At 37.5% G+C, this 17,622-nt stretch overlaps 1 protein-coding gene across 3 annotated transcripts in view; it reads left to right on the top strand.

The window, feature by feature from the left end:
• Positions 1-17,622, top strand: part of LOC127625622 (prickle-like protein 2) — a 118,259-nt gene that overhangs the window by 89,853 nt on the left and 10,784 nt on the right. For 2 of the 3 annotated variants that reach the window (XM_052100908.1, XM_052100910.1), the window contains one exon: positions 9,878-10,061. In XM_052100908.1, the coding sequence (XP_051956868.1) occupies positions 9,878-10,061 (184 nt within the window). Of the gene's footprint in view, positions 1-1,969; positions 2,400-9,877; positions 10,062-17,622 lie in introns of those variants that run through there. The other variant, XM_052100909.1, reaches the window with a different exon arrangement.

Below are 17,622 nucleotides of genomic sequence, written 5' to 3'. Positions count from 1 at the left end.
TTCCAACAATTGTTTACAGACAGACTGTTTCACTTTTAATTGACTATACCACAATTCCAGTGGTATAGTACAAGTTAATTGTGTCTTTAAGCAGTTTGGAAAATTCCAGAAAGTCATGTCAAGCCTTTAGGCAATTAGATTCTGATCAGAATCAGAATCAGCTTTATTACCAAGTATGCTTACACGTAAAAGGAATTTGTCTTGGTGACAGGAGCTTCCAGTGCACAACAATACAAAAAACAATACAAAAACAGCAAGACATAGATAATAAAAAATATCTATATAATTATACATATATGTACATACACGTCACACACCTTCATTCATACATACATACACACACACATACATAGTGCAAATTTAAAACACATCCGTTATATAAGTACAAAAATACAGTATGTTATGTACGGTGCAAAAATGTAATGGCAGAAGAGGATATGTTAGATAATATAAATAGACTTAAACTGTGTATTATTGCACATAATTATTGCTCAATGGGGCGGCTTTAACTGTTTATGAGACGGATAGCCTGAGGGAAAAAACTGTTCCTGTGCCTGACGGTTCTGGGGCTCAGAGCTCTGACGCATCGGCCAGAAGGCAACAGTTCAAAAAGGTAATGGGCTTGGTGAGTAGGATCCAGAGTGGATCCATAAACACCATGGGACCACGCAGCCATCATACAGCACAGGAAGGAGATGCATTCAGTCTAGAGATGAACATAGTTTGGTGCGTAAAGTGCAAATCAATCCCAGAACAACAGCAAAGGACCTTTGAAAGATGCTGGAGGAAACAGGTAGACAAGTATCTATATCCACAGTAAAACAAGTCCTATATCAACATAACCTGAGAGGCTGCTCGGCAAGGAAGAAGCCACTGCTCCAAAACCGCCATAAAAAAGAAAGACTACAGTTTGCAAGTGCACATGGGGACAAAGGGTGAGCTTGCAAGCTGAAGAACACCATCCCAACTGTGAAGCATGAGGGTGGTAGCATCATTTTGTGAGGGTGTTTTGCTGCATGAGGGACTGGTGCACTTAACAAAATAGATGGCATTATGAGGAAGGAAAATTATGTGAATATATTGAAGCAACATCTCAAGACATCAGCCAGGAAGTTAAAGCTCACTGCAAATGGGTCTTCCAAATGAACAATGAGCCCAAGCATACCGCCAAAATTGTGGCAAAATGGCTTAAGGACAACAAAGTCAAGATATTGGAGTGATCATCAAAAAGCCCTGACCTCAAAACAATACATTTGTGGGCAGAACTGAAAAAGCATGTGTGAACAAGGACATCTAAATACCTGACCCAGTTACACCAGTTCTGTCTGGAGGAATGGGCCAAAATTCAAGCAAGTTATTGCGAGAAGTTTGTGGATGGCTACCCAAAATGTGTGACCCAATTTAAACAATATTAAAGGCAATACTACCAAATACTAATAAAGTGTATGTTAACTTCTGACCCACTGGGAATGTGCTGAAATTAATAAATCTCTCTATTATTATTCTGACATTTCACATTCTTTAAATAAAGTAGTGATCCTAACTGACCTAAGACAGGGAATGTTTCCTACGATTAAATGTCAGGAATTGTGAAAAACTGAGTTAAAATGTTTTTGGCTGAGGTGTATGTAAAAACTGACTTAAATGTAAATGATCTCAAAACCACAGAGAGAGTGTACAAAATCATGTTAGTGCATCTCATACAATGTATATGATAAAACCTCTGATGGTGTGCTGCTATATTATTTACATATAAACGGTGTTCTTTTCCCTGCTCAGTTACTTTTTGCTTGGTAAATTTAATGTAGGCTATTGCCTGGAGTCAATGGCAGTTGGGGGGAAAGTGACTGTTTTGCATGTAAATGATTCCAACAGCACCAGCTATTCACGTCGCTAATTAAACTAATGTAGGTAGGTTGACTTGCTGACATCATGGACGCTCATTACCATTCACAAGCTCGGCCGGGTGGGCAGTGCGAAAAGCGAGGCAGTCGAGTCCAAGCCACGGTTCACTGAGCTTGTTATTGACGCTAGGAGCAGGCTGATAATAGCTTTACGCCTTTTTTAATATAATGTCCTGAATCCAGCTGGTGGAACTAACGCGGAGAATTGCATGTGCGGGGACGCTTCGTGTTTCCCTCCTTATTACAGAAACACCAGAGCTTGGATCCCCTTGCACAAACTACGGCTGGTCGGCAGATTTGTTTGCAGTAGTTGTTTTTCACAAATACGTGCGGATTGAATGGCTCCGAGCCGAGCGTTTGTTTCTAGAAAAGTGAAAGTGCTCCGACTGTTCAGGTTTTTAACCCCTTACGGAAACCCTGGAGATGTGTGAAGCGTGCTTGGATCATTTCACATCGGACAATATCAAACTATCTCGTCTTCGTGCAGGGTAAAAGGTAAGCGTTCGGCTGTTCGTGGCTCTCTGTTACTTTAATTAGGTAAATAGTTTGTATTTTGCGTTTTTAATTTCCTTCGCTCCCTTGCTGCATGATGTGGTCGAGGTATTAAGAGGAAGGTGATTCATAGAGAATCAAACTTAATTTTGTAAATCAAACATGCATACCGTTTTCCACTGAGAACTGTTGTTTTCATAGGTCTACTTTCATACTGAATTGAAACAATCTTTATGGGTCTTACCTTTTATAATATGCATAGTTTGGGGTTTTCTTTATTATGATTGCATACAGCTTGCGCATGCCGTCGTCAGATTTATGTAGTCTATCGCGCTCTATTTGAGCCATCTGTAGTTGACCTGTCCCTGTTAGTCGGAGGAAGTTTTTATTTTTTACGGATTAACATACGAACGGACAAAGTGGAGAATTAGTTCCTGAGTGGGAAAGAGACACCCCAGAAGCTGGCTTTGAATCCGTAGTGGGTTCTCTTCACCATATGTAGGCTACTCTCGCGCTTGCGGGAACGTTCTAGTTTTTACCTGTCGGGCGCCTCGCGCGCTTGTTTGCAGTATATGAGGTGTCACCCTGGGTTGTATCCATCTTTATTTTACAGCACTATTTGGATTAAATCAATATAATTTCCTCCTGTACCCCCGTCCATTTGAAGCGACCTCCATTAAACTGATTTCTTTTTCTTTTGAAAATTGATCGAGGGGCCGTTCATTCCGAACGCGTCCGTAAAAGTTAAAGGCTTCCGTCTAGTGCATGTTTACACAGAATAATAGTTAAAAACAGCCACAAAAGCCGATTTGAAAGTCAACCTTATTCATCTGTCAAAGTTCATACAGTTCTAGATCATGAGTAGGCTACAGAGGGTTTTCTTGTTTCAATTACTCGTGTCTTTCTTTCGGTATTCTTTAAAAGGATAGTTAATCTCTTATCGTTTAAACACCCTCGTGTCATCTCAGATATGCATGACTTTTTCTTTTGCAGAACACAAAGATTTTTTTAGAGGAGTACGTATCTCTGCTCTGTTGCTCGATATATGGTGAATGGTGATCAGGCCTTTGAAAATATACCCAAATTAATTGGAATTTATTTGTAATTTAATCAAATTATGATAACATGATGGTTTGCACTATATCGATTCGTGAAGTGTATTACAATATGTATTGTATCGCGAGGTGCCAGGGGATACCCAGCTTGTCTATACAGATGTGCTCAAAGAATTTATAAACTTTAAGTCACAAGCTAGGACATTTGCTTTTTTTGCTAAAATCTTTTATTTATTAAGACATGAACTTAAAACACCTGGCAAATCAAAAATAGGCTTCAAAACTATAAATTGGACACCATGTGCATCGAACTATGGAAAGCCGAAAGAGACGATATAGTTTTTCTCTAGTTTTTTTTAAATCATGTATACACTATATAGTGACGAAAGCATGCAGTTTCTGATCTTTGAGCGTATTTTAAGCTGAGACAGAAGTTAGTGGCTCCAGACTAAGGAGCCATTGGCTCCTAAACTAAAACATTTAGGAGCCATATGGCTGTTTTAGTTGCCACATCACAGAATTGCTCGGTTTAGATTGTTGTTCAAAAGCAAGATAGAAAGCCAAAGAAAAGACAGCTGATAACTCATTAATTGGGTGTTTATTATATATATACTGTATAGTTGAGTGCACAAATTTGCATTCCCCTTTTGTCTCATAAGTTTTCACACCCCTTTCAGAATTTATACAAATATAAGAGATTCTTTTTTTTTAATAGGTAATATGCATATAGTAGTGTGTTTGTGCGCATCAGTGAATGTTTGCACCTTGTGTAATAGTCGTGTATGTGTCCCTCAATGGTCCTAAGTATCAAAAGCTGGATCATGCATCACACACACTCCCATCCATCATGTGCAAGAGTGCATATTGAACGAAATCCCAGATGCAGTTTATTTAGCTACTCCAATCCCAAATAATAACCAGGAAAAAAAAATTAATTGGTACATAACACAGGTACATACTATTTTGAAATCTCTGCGCTCCCAGTTGTAAACTCACTGATGGCTGATTTGCTGAGAAATGACTCAAATTCAAAGGGCTAACCTGAGTTCAAACAAGCTCTTGTCGGGTGATTCATTATAAAGGTCCAGTAAAAAAAAAAATAATTTGTTCACGATTCGGGCATCATGGCTCGTGCTGTGTTTGTTGTTGCGTGCAGCCAGTGCACTCCTATCATCAACAGAAAGGGTGAAAAACGGTGCAAGACACACTGGCACTCTAAAGATGTATTCAATGACTCACAACTGTCCTCCTGACTGTCGCCAATGTGGGACGTTTTAGTTTCTGTAACATTTAAATGTTTACTATACAACTGACATTTCACAGATGTAAAATTGAAACTTTAATTGTAGTGCATTATATTCCAATATTTAATCAAAGGTTGGCCCCTATGTATCCATCGATATCTAGGCTAAACCCTGAACACCAACTGACCCTAGGACTGCCCCTGCACTGTAGTCATATGGATAATCTTTCTATTCCTTTAAGCTCAAATGCAGTCAATACCCCAATAAGCAGAAGTACAGATGCCAATGTATTTGATTTAAGAGCATTCAAGCTAGAAAGTAGATTTTCTTGTGAAATATATATACATTGACAGATTCAGTTAGCTCTCTATCTCTTACACACAAACACTATTTGCATGTTTGCTTTATAATTTAAGTTTCTGTTTTTTAATATGGGGAACACTCATTTCATGTACACAAGATTAGCGAGAGTAAATGGAGAATTGGCTCTCACTAGCACTCGACTGTGTGTTGCCTTTTTTTAAAGGGGTTTAGCATAATTTGTCTGAAGTGATGCCATAGAAAAGTCTGGGAACTTCATTGGAGAGACAAGTTTTTTGGAAAAGCCATATTAGACCTGGTTCCTCACTTTTGGTAAATATGGAAATTGTATTCCAGATGACAATGCCCCTATGTCTAGGCCGTAGGCAATTGTTAAAGAGAATTAGATGAGATTGTCTTGTGGTAGCACAGGCCTGGTTTTTAAGGGCATAAGTTTCCCTCAAGCTAACAATAAGTCCACATCTGTTGTTGTCTGAACAATTTAAAAATCCAATGATTAACCCACAATGAGCAATTGTCCGATCAGATCATAAATCACATGGACCACGTTCCGCTTGGATGCCTCAGGGGCATAACATCCTTCTGTGTCATCCCTAGATTACATTCCCAGTCTTCCATATTTGCTGTGTTGGACAAATCCTTTCTAAAGGCTTTCAGTGCTGGAGTCACGTAGATCACATTGACAGGGTTTTAGCATGACATTTGTAATGAAATCAATACTCATAGCGGTGACCCGGCATCCCTTTTAATTCAAATCACATTAAGATGGTTGGGAAAGAACATTATCGACGGACCGTAGAGTGGTGTTGAACCTGGAAATTTCAGTCATGTGCAGAGCGCAGTGGAACATGGAAGGAAGCATTTAGAAATGCATTCAATAATCTGTCCTCTTTGGTTAAGAGAGATATAGGCCAGAGTTCCTGTGACCTAATTTTTGTCCAGTTCACTTATCAGGATCAGACTCGTGGATTCCTTTGCAAAGTCATCTTAAGACCCGTATGCAACTAAATAGGTCCATCTTTTCCAGATACTCATGCATGCATTAGTCATTTTGACAAGTTCCAGTGCACTGATAAAAGACTACAGTTCCCAAAGTTGTATAAGATTGTAGTACTGATTCTTTTCCACCCACACACTTTTATTTTCTGGCTGATTTGCTCTGCAGAGAGAACAGATAACTTTTTCCTGTGTGTTGTCAAGTTGCCACCCTCAAGTAAAACAGGTGAATTTCCCTTGCTTAAGGGTGTTGGAACTGCAGAGGCCAGCTGCATAGCCTATATATAGGCCTTAGTCTGCTAGACCGTTACCTCCCACATAAACCTTAAAGAGCCTTCGACTTGGGCTTCAAGCCTTTAGTTTTGATGAAGTGCTGCTTTTTAAACTACTTGGGGTCGACCTCATGCAGGTTTTAAAACACTTAATCCATTTATAGGTTGTTTTTGTTGCCTGCCTCTTAAATATTTATAAGTGAACTATTGTGTTCTTTGCAAGACAATCACAGCTTGCAGAAGAAATAACATGAATCATTCTTCATATTCAAAAGCTAAAAGAGCCTTGACACGGTATTGCTGATGACAAACTGAACCAAGAGAATCATGTGCTTGTTGAGTCAAATGTTTTTCATGCTAATATTAATAAATCAATAATTAAATACATTTCAATAGATGATTTTAATATTTGTGGGGCATATCATTTTGGTTCTTTGTTGTTTTGCACTTGATATCCAATGTATTATACGGGTCCCGAAGAAAAAAACACTGATGTAAATGATTTTATAGATTAAACATATCCAGAAGCTAGCCATCACATTCCAAAGTGTAAAGTCCGTCAATCAGTGTGTTAGTGACCAGTTTGTGTCTTTGACACCTTGCAGCCTGTCATGCCTCTGAGGTGCTAATGGGATTGGCCCTAAGTGGGCGGCTTGTTTTCTCTTCCTCTGGTCTAAGAGGTTAGTTAATCTGACCAACTGGCTGGCGTGCTCAAAGTGTGGGTTTTGGCAGATCTTGAGGCCTGTGTCTGCTTGCTTAACCAGACACAGCATCTTTGTGTTTCATCGTATCATGAATCATTGGATGTGTTGAGCGTTTTGGTTGGAATCTAAGGGTGCTCTGGGCTGTAACCAAATGTGGGTATGTTGACTGACAAAGTGGAAGAATTAAGACAGAAAGTGGAAGAATAAAGATTGAAAAGCTAAAAGAGGCAAGAGAGTTTAATAAGAGGTTGAATAGTAACTTGAGGTGTACAGGCTCACCTGTCAACTAACTAGAGGCATCAGTCCCAGAAAATTGACATGACAACAACACACAACAAACTCAACCAAAATGCCAGAGCTCCAGCTGTGATGTTCTATACCTGTGTGTGTAAAATGTACCCAAATTTGTTGTCATTTGTAGTAAAATGCACACCAATTTATATTTGACAAGGTACTGAGTTTCACATCTTTTTAATAATTTATAAATACTTTAGCAAACAGACTTTCTTTTGAGTAATTTTTTAAAAACTAACTAACCTCAAATGCTTGGTAACAGAATAAGAGATTTATCGATTTTAAAGTGATTAGTTAAAAAATTAAATTCTGTCATTTCCTTGCCCTCAAGTTTCAAACTCATATGTCACTCTTCCGTGGAACTCAAAGGATGTTAGGCAGAATATTAGGGACTGGCAGCCTCGGTCACCATTGTATAAAAAAAATGCAGCACCTATATTCACAAATTTTCATATTCCACGGAAGAAAGTTGCACATGATGAGGGTGAATAAACTATGACGGAATTTTCATTTTTGAGTGCACAAATACTTTTATGTAGCCAAAAGAAGATAACGTTACTAATTTTGTCTAGATTTATTGCACTGGTTCGAACTGACAAAGTCTATGATAACTCTGTGCAACTCTGGTGAAAAGACTAGAATTTCAGAATGCTATTCAGAGATGCGGCTCGAGAGGAACCTTCACAATATTAGGCAGGTTGTTTTAATGTTGTGGCTGATTGTAAGTGGCTTGAATCCCTATAATTGCTGCTTGCAGCTATATTTTTTTAAATTATTTTTTACAATTGGATTTCACAGACATGAGGGACAAATAAACGATACTGTAAGCATATTTAAAATTAAACCGCTTTTTTAAAGGTGCAGTATGTAAGATTCAGAAACCCTTGTTATTAATGACACCTGTGGGCATTAAGGGAACTGCAGCCAGCTACCTTTTGCTTGTGCTCGTGCACACACTGCATAGGGATGCGAGCTAGCAGGCATCGACCAAGACAATGATGTAACGTACAAAGAGGCTGAACCACTCCCTTTGCATGAAAATCTGTCTACAGGCTTTAATAGGCAACCTAGGAAGTCCAGGGAGGGCAAAAAAAAAAAAAAACCTATATATATATATATATATATATATATATATATATATATATATATATATATATATATATATATATATATATATATTAGCATCATCTACAGATGTTAAAGCCAAAATTTGAAGACTTGCTAAGAGACAGAGAACGGAATAAAACCAGAGTGAACATTGGCGTTGCATTTACAAGGTGGAGGGGACACACACACCACCATCAATGATGAGATCACCCTTGCAAACGAGAGCGCCAATTACAAAGTTGCCGCACAAGTTGCTAATACACTGCCGCCTCCCGCCAATATAGAGGTCTTGTTCAAGATGATATTAAACTTTATCAACTTTTATTTAGTATGGCATATTTGTTCATGGGGAAGCTGAGAGTGGGAAAGGGCATCATGAATCTAAGGTGTTCCCAAAGGTTGTTTGAAAACATACTTTACTTTTGCAATTCCGTTTGGTGCCACTAGTAGCGCAGATGTTACTGACTTCACTGGTAAACATATGAAATGCTGTTTTTCCTGCTGTCCTTCGATTTTATGGTGTTTTTCACGCTTAAGTAATATTACACTTGAGCTTCAATGATAATACTACAACACCATAAAAGGCAAATGTAAAAATACTTCATCCATCAAGACGGTCTTTCTCCTTCACTAACTGACATATTAGAGATATTGTCATTAAGTGTCCTATCTCCTTAAAAAACAGCTCATACAATAATTAGCTATATACATTATAATGTGTATATACAATTATAACTATGTTTGTTAAAAATATAATACATTATTCATATTATAATGATGAACATGACTAGATTTCTTTTACGCATGCTCCGGTAGTGTTATGCACATGTTGGTCAGTTTAGGAGCATCGGCTGTTCAGACTAGTATCTGATATGGACTACATTTAAAGTTTCATGTGAACAACCTTCTAAAAATCAAAACCGATTTGATCAGAAAATCAGATTAACATTCAGCCACTTTCAGCTGCAGTGTGAATGTAGCCTTGGATTAATCTGGACGAAGGGGATGTTTGGGGATCTTTTTGTAACAATTTTTTTTTTTTATTAAAAGTTTATTCATTTTAATATACTTAAAAAAAAAAACATTATAATGGAAGATAGATGGGGCTCTATTCAAGGGTCAAATAGTTAAGCGAATCAAGCCAAACGAAACACTACTGTTAACAGTAAACATTTATTGAAAACACATAGTAATAAAGAGTGTGTATGCTGTGGCTCTATTGCACTATTAAAACATAGTTCTGTTTGTTTGAGCATCTCAACTGGCTGAACGTAGCAACGCTGACTACAATGATGCGAGTTCGGGGTGGAAATGTCTGTTAATATGGTAATGTCATTAAAATATGTATAACCTTTATTCTTTTTGCAGTTATTTTTGATGTCACTAATAGTGTAGAAATTACACACTTCACCTTTTAAAAAGAGCAGTTTTATTTCAACGGACTGTTTTGACTTTTTTTTATTTTTTTCTTCTGACACCCCCATTTAGGAAGATCTGTCTTCACTGTAAGTGCCCTCGTGAGGATCATGTTGTGACAGTCATGCCACTGGAGATGGAGAAGACTGTGACCAAGCTGATGTATGACTTCCAGAGGAACTCGACATCTGACGATGACTCTGGCTGCGCTCTAGAGGAGTATGCCTGGGTGCCACCCGGACTCAAACCTGAACAGGTAACACATAGGCTATTCACTGCTATGTATTCAAAGCAGACCCATGTTTCAATGGATGGATGGATGAAAAATGCCTAAAACTAGTCTGGAAGACCAGTAAATGGGCTAAGGCTGGTTCTAGGTGTTTATTTTTTTACTTCTTCAGCAGCAGTTCTAAAGAAGGATTTCAAAGTTGTTACTTTTATTGTCATGTTTAAATAATAATTGATTCTTGCTGCATGAAATTTAAACAGGCTTTAGAGTGTTTGTGTATCTTGTTTATAAGGCACCGGTGTATATAGAGCTCTTTATGGGCCAGTAAAATAATTTATAGATGTGAGTTTAATTTTCTCTGACCTGAATTCACCATTGCAAAGCGGGTCAATAAGCAATAAACCTACTACACCATTTGCAATAGGTGTTGGCCAGCTCAGGTCTCTGGAGGTCATACATTGTGTTTGATCATTTACCATTTATTAATTCACATTTAACTGTATAAATTAGCCTAAAAGTTATCTAGGAAAGATGATAGAATTTATTACTCTGGTCTGAGCCTATTTATCATCACTTGTTACTATACAGACAGTATAGACCTTGCTATAATATAAATGATGGTAGCCAGTAAATTGTAGAATTATATCTCAGATATTATACTGATAAATGATTCTCCAGGGTCCATACTGAGTCCTCAGTTTGTAGATGCTCTGGTTCAAGTCAATATGAACAGTTTTTCAGTGTTCAGGCAGATGGATGGGAGGAAGTTGCTGGGATACAAGAACTCTGTGTCCATGCATGTTATTAGCAAGCCATTAATTATGCCTCACTCTATGTTTTGAAAGCTGGTGTCTGCAGTTTCATCCAGAGTCAGTGATTACCTCAAGCCATGACAAATTAGCTTTGCTTATACATAGTGGAAATTAGGCCATTCACATTTATAATGAAAAACTATATCTTTTCTGTTCTGCATTTTAGTAGATTTGAGATCTGATTTGGTAAATCTGTTTTAGTTAGAGATGGGTCATGACGGTCTACTGTTTGTTCAACACACTATTTGTTTAATGAGGTTGAATAAACTACCGTAATTTCCGGACTATAAGCCACAACTTTTTTCCCACGCTTTGAACCTCGCGGCTTATACAATGACGCGGCTAATATATGGATTTTTCCCGCTTTCAAATTTTATAAAAAAAAAAAAAAAAAAAACATTCTGTGACGTGCTCAGTTTTTTGGCGGCGTGAAGCTTTCATTAGACCAATGAAATTGCCGAACGGGTTAAGGTCAAAACAACTTTTTTGTTTACTGTTTAGATTAAATCGAGCGCGCTCAAACTTCCCATCATTCTGATTACGGTAGTAATTTTGTCACCCTCACCATGGCAAAGACATGGAGAAACGCATATGATGCTGCTTTCAAGTTGAACGCGAGTGATCTGGCTGTTGGAAAAGTAAATAGAGCTGCTGAACGGGAGCTTGGTCTTAATGAGTCGATGATAAGACGCTGGAAACAGCAGCGTGAGGAATTGACTCAGTGCAAAAAGACAACTAAATCTGAGGTTATTCAACTTTGACACCGAAGGAGATGACTTCAGTGGTTTCAGTGCACAGGACGAGGAAGATAGTGACCAATGACTTTCTTGGTAGGCTACTGTTTACTGCAAATGTTTTATTACAAGCCGTGTGTGGCAGCGGGGGCGTGGTCAAGCGCCCATCCGGGAGAGAAAAGCTGTAAGGGCGCTTACACCTGCGCTAAATTATGTCTAACACCGGTGTCTAATTTCAAGTGCCCTGCTTCACGTGTCCTTCTTGGGAAAACTGTCACACGGGCACCAGTGTGACAGTTTTCAGCAGGGCACTTGACGTTCCAGGTAAGGCTTTTAATGGCCACAGCAATGTTTACAATCAATTTTATAAAGTTTCTCAATTCTTCTATGCGCCAACACTAGACTGACGTGTGTCACTCTCTCAGCTCTGTGGCTGCTGCCTTTTTATACCGCTCTCCCCATGCTTACTGAAATTAGACACCGGTGTTAGACATAATTTAGCTCAGGTGTAAGCGCCCTTACCGCTTTTCTCTCCCGGACGGGCGCTTGACCACGCCCCCGCTGCCACACCGTGTTTCGTTAAAGCCTATTTATTTTTGTTACAAGCCTGAGTAAAGTTCATTTGTTTCAATGTACCAGTAGGCACCTTCGGCTTATAGACAGGTGCGGCTTATTTATGTTCAAAATAATATTTCATTTAAAAATCAGTGGGTGCGGCTTATATTCAGGTGCGCTCAATAGTCCGGAAATTACGGTATACGATTTTTTTTATCTTAATTTAATAGTGGTGCTTTAATTAGCTTGCTGTGTTTGAATTATAATTTTCCATTTGGGAAAAGTGGCAACTTTAAATTCATAACCCTTTATGGATGGGCCAGCAAGGAAAAAGGAAAATATTTGTCAAAATATTAACAACCACAGTCTTGACCAACTCAAAATAGGTATCATTTGAAAGCTTAGAAGCTCTAATGATTGCATGCATTGTGACCAAAACTTAACAAGTGCTTCAAAATTTGCAGACAAACCAGAGGTGTTCTGTTTTGATGATAATTTATGAAAAAAAATGTGCAATCAGTAAAGCATCAAACTCATCAAATAGCCATGTGTCATATGTTATTGGAAAGCTATCAAAGAGTAGAATGCAACCAGCCTTTTTATTGTACTCGCAGACAAAAATAAAAAATGAGAAATAGCCAAGTATATGTCTTTGACTTTTATGTTTCATGTGAAAAGATGTTGCTTGTATGCCGTGTTTTCATTTATAACTTAAAGAAAATTAAACCGAACATAAAATATAACATAACATTACTTAGGTGATTTTATCTTTCAAACGAGCCAACACGCAAGGTAACCGACTGCATAGATCATTAGATAATTAACATCAAGGACAATGTGCATAGTGCACACACACACACAGCATCTAGCTTGTCTGGCATCTTGCAATCTAGCTGAAAACATGTTAGCTTTCCTGGATCAGATGACATTATTGGAAATTATGTAGAATCATGGAATGCTAAACCAATCGGATTGGGATCACATCGGTGTAAAAAAGTAATCCATTTTTGGGCAAGAGATACATGATTGGTGAGTAGTACATATGGCCACCAGGAAATGGCTCCAAGTACATCACACAGATGCAATGAAGACTCAAATGGCACAGAATGAAACTCATTCTCTATACATTCTATGCAAACCTCTAGTCATTGTTGTGTTTGCATGTGTAATTCGTTTTTATGTACAGTTATTTTGATTTACTAGTTGGCAGAGGCTTTTGGACACTAGGATAAATTATTTTTGTAATGCTATAACTTTGTATTAGAAACGCAACATTTTACTCAGTTACAGTTGACATGATTGGGATCAAAACAAAAGCAGTTTTTGGAGCCACTTTATATACACCCTGATGTATATCATGTCAATCAGGAAAAATAAAAAAGTTGGCTCAAGTACATGTCTTATTTTTCATCAGTTTCTTAAGCGCCACATAGTTGACCATAATCTGTATCATTAAAACATTTTAAATGTTTTCTTTACAATGATCCCAAACACATGACCCTTTTTTTTTTTGATCATTCCTTTAATTTTGTGTGCCACTGAAACAGGAAATCTTTAAAACACCTTCAGAGCTTAAAGGGTTAAGACTGATAAGTATGTGTCGTTCAGACAACCCACTGACTCATGTATGAAAATATGTGCTTTTGCACTTCCTTCTACCAAACGTGAAATTGTGAGGCTAATTTAATCTGCTGATATTTACCCATTTTGTCACTAGGCCAATAAACAGAAGTCTTAACTTTCCCTTATGTCAGTTACAAAATCTTCCAATAGATTTGTCAATGGATTTAATCAATTTTTGTTTTCAAGGTTGTTGTTGTTTTTATGAGAATTTGAGTAAATAATGTATAAAGTGTTCGATTCAAATTGAGTGTCTGAATTGTTCAAATGTATTTAAACTTTTGTATTGGCCATCATGCTCGTTAGATATCTGTATCAGCCATTGAAAAACCCATATTGGTCGACCACTAATGTGAAAGGCTAGTCTTGAAGATACCAACATTGTTTATCTCCAGAATTTCTCTGACACATAAACTCCCAAATACTCACATGAGTAGAATTAGCAGAGTAATCCAATTAGTCTGCTTTAAAAATCTGATGCCGTGTCATCTTAGTAACTGCATTTGCCACAGTATATGTCTGATGCCGTGTCATCTTAGTAACTGCATTTGCCACAGTATATGTACTGTATATCATATCTTTTTCTTCAATAAATATATTAATACTAAACCAGCTGAGAAAGAGGAGCACTGGTATTGTTTATTGGTGGGAAGTCAGATGCATTAAGAGACCATGATAAGGTTTGTATTCATAGTTCACTATGGCTGAGTTTGCAATTTCGTACCACCATAGTAGGCTAGGCTACTATTTATATTGCATCTATACACTGCAGAAAAAGTTGTAGTAAGGTAGTATAATATTCCGAGCATAATAATATATGTGAATGTAATCGGAATGTACATGTATTTTATTTGTAAGGAGGATGCACATGCAAAAATACAGGTAGCCACAGTTTGAATGAGTGAGTGATGTAGTGTACTGCCAGTGCTTATATATTCAGTTAAATTAAAACTTGATTATTGTTCAAGTGCAATTTATTTTAATTTTGTGTTATGGTGGTCTATGTGGATTTACTGTGTCATCCAGCATCCAATAGGTCTCCTTTCTCTAAGACGTTGCCTTTATTATTCAATGTAAAACAGCTGTTTGGGCTCTGGATAGTTTGCCCTCAAATCAAGAGCTTTTTGCGTTGTCCTCACCCTCTCTCTGTATGACTCAAATGCTGTTGCCAGATCCCTTGACACTGGGGCAGGTTGCCAGATCCCTTCCTGCTGATTATAGTTATTTTCACAAGCTGTTCCTCTGGGCGAGTGCTTTGGGCTTTGGGTCCATGTCCTTCTGATCACTGCATCTTGACAGTTTGTGTGCTGGCCCAGAGATTGTGTTATTGAGGAGAGTGTGTTGTTGTTGGATGTCTGCACTGTAATAAACTAGGACCAGACCACAGTTGGTGTTTCATGAAATTTTAAGCTATCCCTCAAGAACCTCTGTGCTGGTCCTTCACAAACCCCTTACTGACTCTGTACTGGCCAACACAAGCAACGGAAGAGCCATCGGCTCATATTTAAAGAGACCTCTTCTTATTAGGGGGATACATGGATAGAGGTTTTGGAAAGTCTCCCATACCTCACTGAAGAAGCATACCAATTATTTCCCAGTCATTGTTAAAACTTGGGCTGTTGTTTTAATGTGTTAATTCAGTAAGATCAATTATATAAATTATGCCTTAATTATGTCCTTTGTCTGTAATATGGAATATTCCTAGCATCTGAGCAGTTCAAGCATGAAGTACCACCTTTTTCAGCAGGGGGCAGTAAGCAAAACTCCAGATGTAAAGGCATTGTGCAGCTGTACAGACAACAAACCATGCTTTCTTAAACTTGGGCTGCACCTAACAATTATTTTTTTCGATTAATCTAACGACTAATTTGTTTTTTTCTAAATATTGTTTATCAATATTTCTTGATTAATATAACAATTAATTAACCCAAAATAGGTTGCACAATGTTTTGATATTCCTCCTGAAAGTGACTTGAATTTTACATTTGTTTCATTTATTTTGTTGTTGGATTGCTAAATGTAGATTACTTTCATTTTATTTTGGAGTGATTTTAAGTAAGAACTTGTTCAATTCGAGTAAAAGGAAAGTGCAATCTACATTTAGCAATCCAACAACAAAATAAATTAAACAAAAGGTAAAATTCAAGTCACTTTCAGGGGGAATATCAAAACATTGTGCAACCTTGAGTTTAGCAGTCCAACATCAAATTATTTTACAGTAAAATTAGTGCAATTTGAGTAACACAATGTTTTTCTAACAGGAATAACTAAAAGTTGTGCATTCTTAATCAACTCTTAGTAAAAGAAATATTTGTAACAAATCAATTCACAAGGTAGGAACCTATTAATGAAAATTAGGGGTCACGATTGTGAAATTTGGCTGACAATTAATTGTCAAACAAATAATTGTGATTAGGACTATGATTTTTGTTTTAGGACTATGATGATTAATTGTCTGTTTTAGGTGTTTCATGAATATGATGATTCTTTACCATACAAACTCACTATGTGTGCTTCATGTAAGTCATTTATAAAAATTTAGCTTGGGTCATATAATAAAATAAGGGTATATGATTTCCTTTTCAGGCTTCAAAAACGTATGAATGACATTGAAAATTATAAAATAATATTTTAATTGTAAAAATATGTCTAAATAACTAAAATATATGTCTTATTTGTCCGATTTACTTTTGATCCATTGGACTTTCAATGTTTTGTTTTCTTTTTGCTTCTTTTGTAACCCAGCTAACCTGTATAGCTATTATATTATATTATGCAATAGTAAAATATTTCTGCCTTAAATTCTTCACATTCACACATTATTTTAAGGCTCACTGATTAACTCACAAGCCCTTATTTCTCAAGAAAGAAGAGTTTGAGATTCTGTTTCTTGCATTTTATCATCTCCACAGAAATAGAGCAGGCCATCTCCTCTGTCTCACTGCATGTTATAACACTGCGTGAATAAACCCACAATGACCACGGATATTTGACATTACATGGCCGTAAAGTGAAACTGGAGCGCTTTGTGTTCACAAAACGAATCAGTTTATACCTTGTTTATATTTTCGCTGGAGTTTTGCGCACACCTCTGTAGACGGCGTGCTCATCAGAGCGCTTGAGAAGTGGTTCATCTTTACACACACTCGAGAGCTGCTCTTGTGACGGCAGCGGTGCGGTTCCCTGAGATGTTTGGAGTTCAAGTGAATTAAATTGACTTGCAATGTAGAGGGCTGCATGGCCGTTAAAGTAAACAGAAAATATAAAATGGCCAAATAACAAAATTAGATGACACATGGTGTAAAGTTACATTAGCAGCGGTGCAGAAATTACTTTTAACATGGGGGCGATGAGGAAACATTTAGAAAATATATTTTAAGTGAATACTACTAACAGAAACACGTGTTGTAATACTATATCATGTTTGGATGGGGACAAAAAGTAAACAGGACTTACGGTGCTGCTGTCTTGACAAGCGATCCGGGATGCTTTCGCTTCAAGTGTTCATTCATGGCGGTTGTACGGCTGTGATGAGCCATTTCCAATTCTATTTCCTATCTTACATCGTTGGGTCTCTGGCTAAAATACTCCCACGCTTTTGATCACCATGGGAAAGTTTTTTGGTTTTTTTAGGTGCAATTTGTTCTTCAGGGAAGCCATGCTTAAACCGGGTGATGCATTTTAATTATTCCATTGCGACGCACCTACGCATGTTATGCAAATCGCCGTTTTTCTGTAATCGATGACGTCGATGAATCGTTCCAGCGCTATCTTGAACACAAGCAACAAGATGAGGACTCATTCTTGCATTCAAACAGCTGGACTGACCACAATTCCGAATGCAGGGATCTCGAGATGTGTATTTCT

The sequence above is a fragment of the Xyrauchen texanus genome, chromosome 32 (genome assembly GCF_025860055.1).
Source record: "Xyrauchen texanus isolate HMW12.3.18 chromosome 32, RBS_HiC_50CHRs, whole genome shotgun sequence".
Taxonomy (NCBI): Eukaryota; Metazoa; Chordata; class Actinopteri; order Cypriniformes; family Catostomidae; genus Xyrauchen; species Xyrauchen texanus.
Note: the sequence above shows the minus strand (reverse complement) of the source record. Positions and strands in the feature narration are given on the sequence as shown.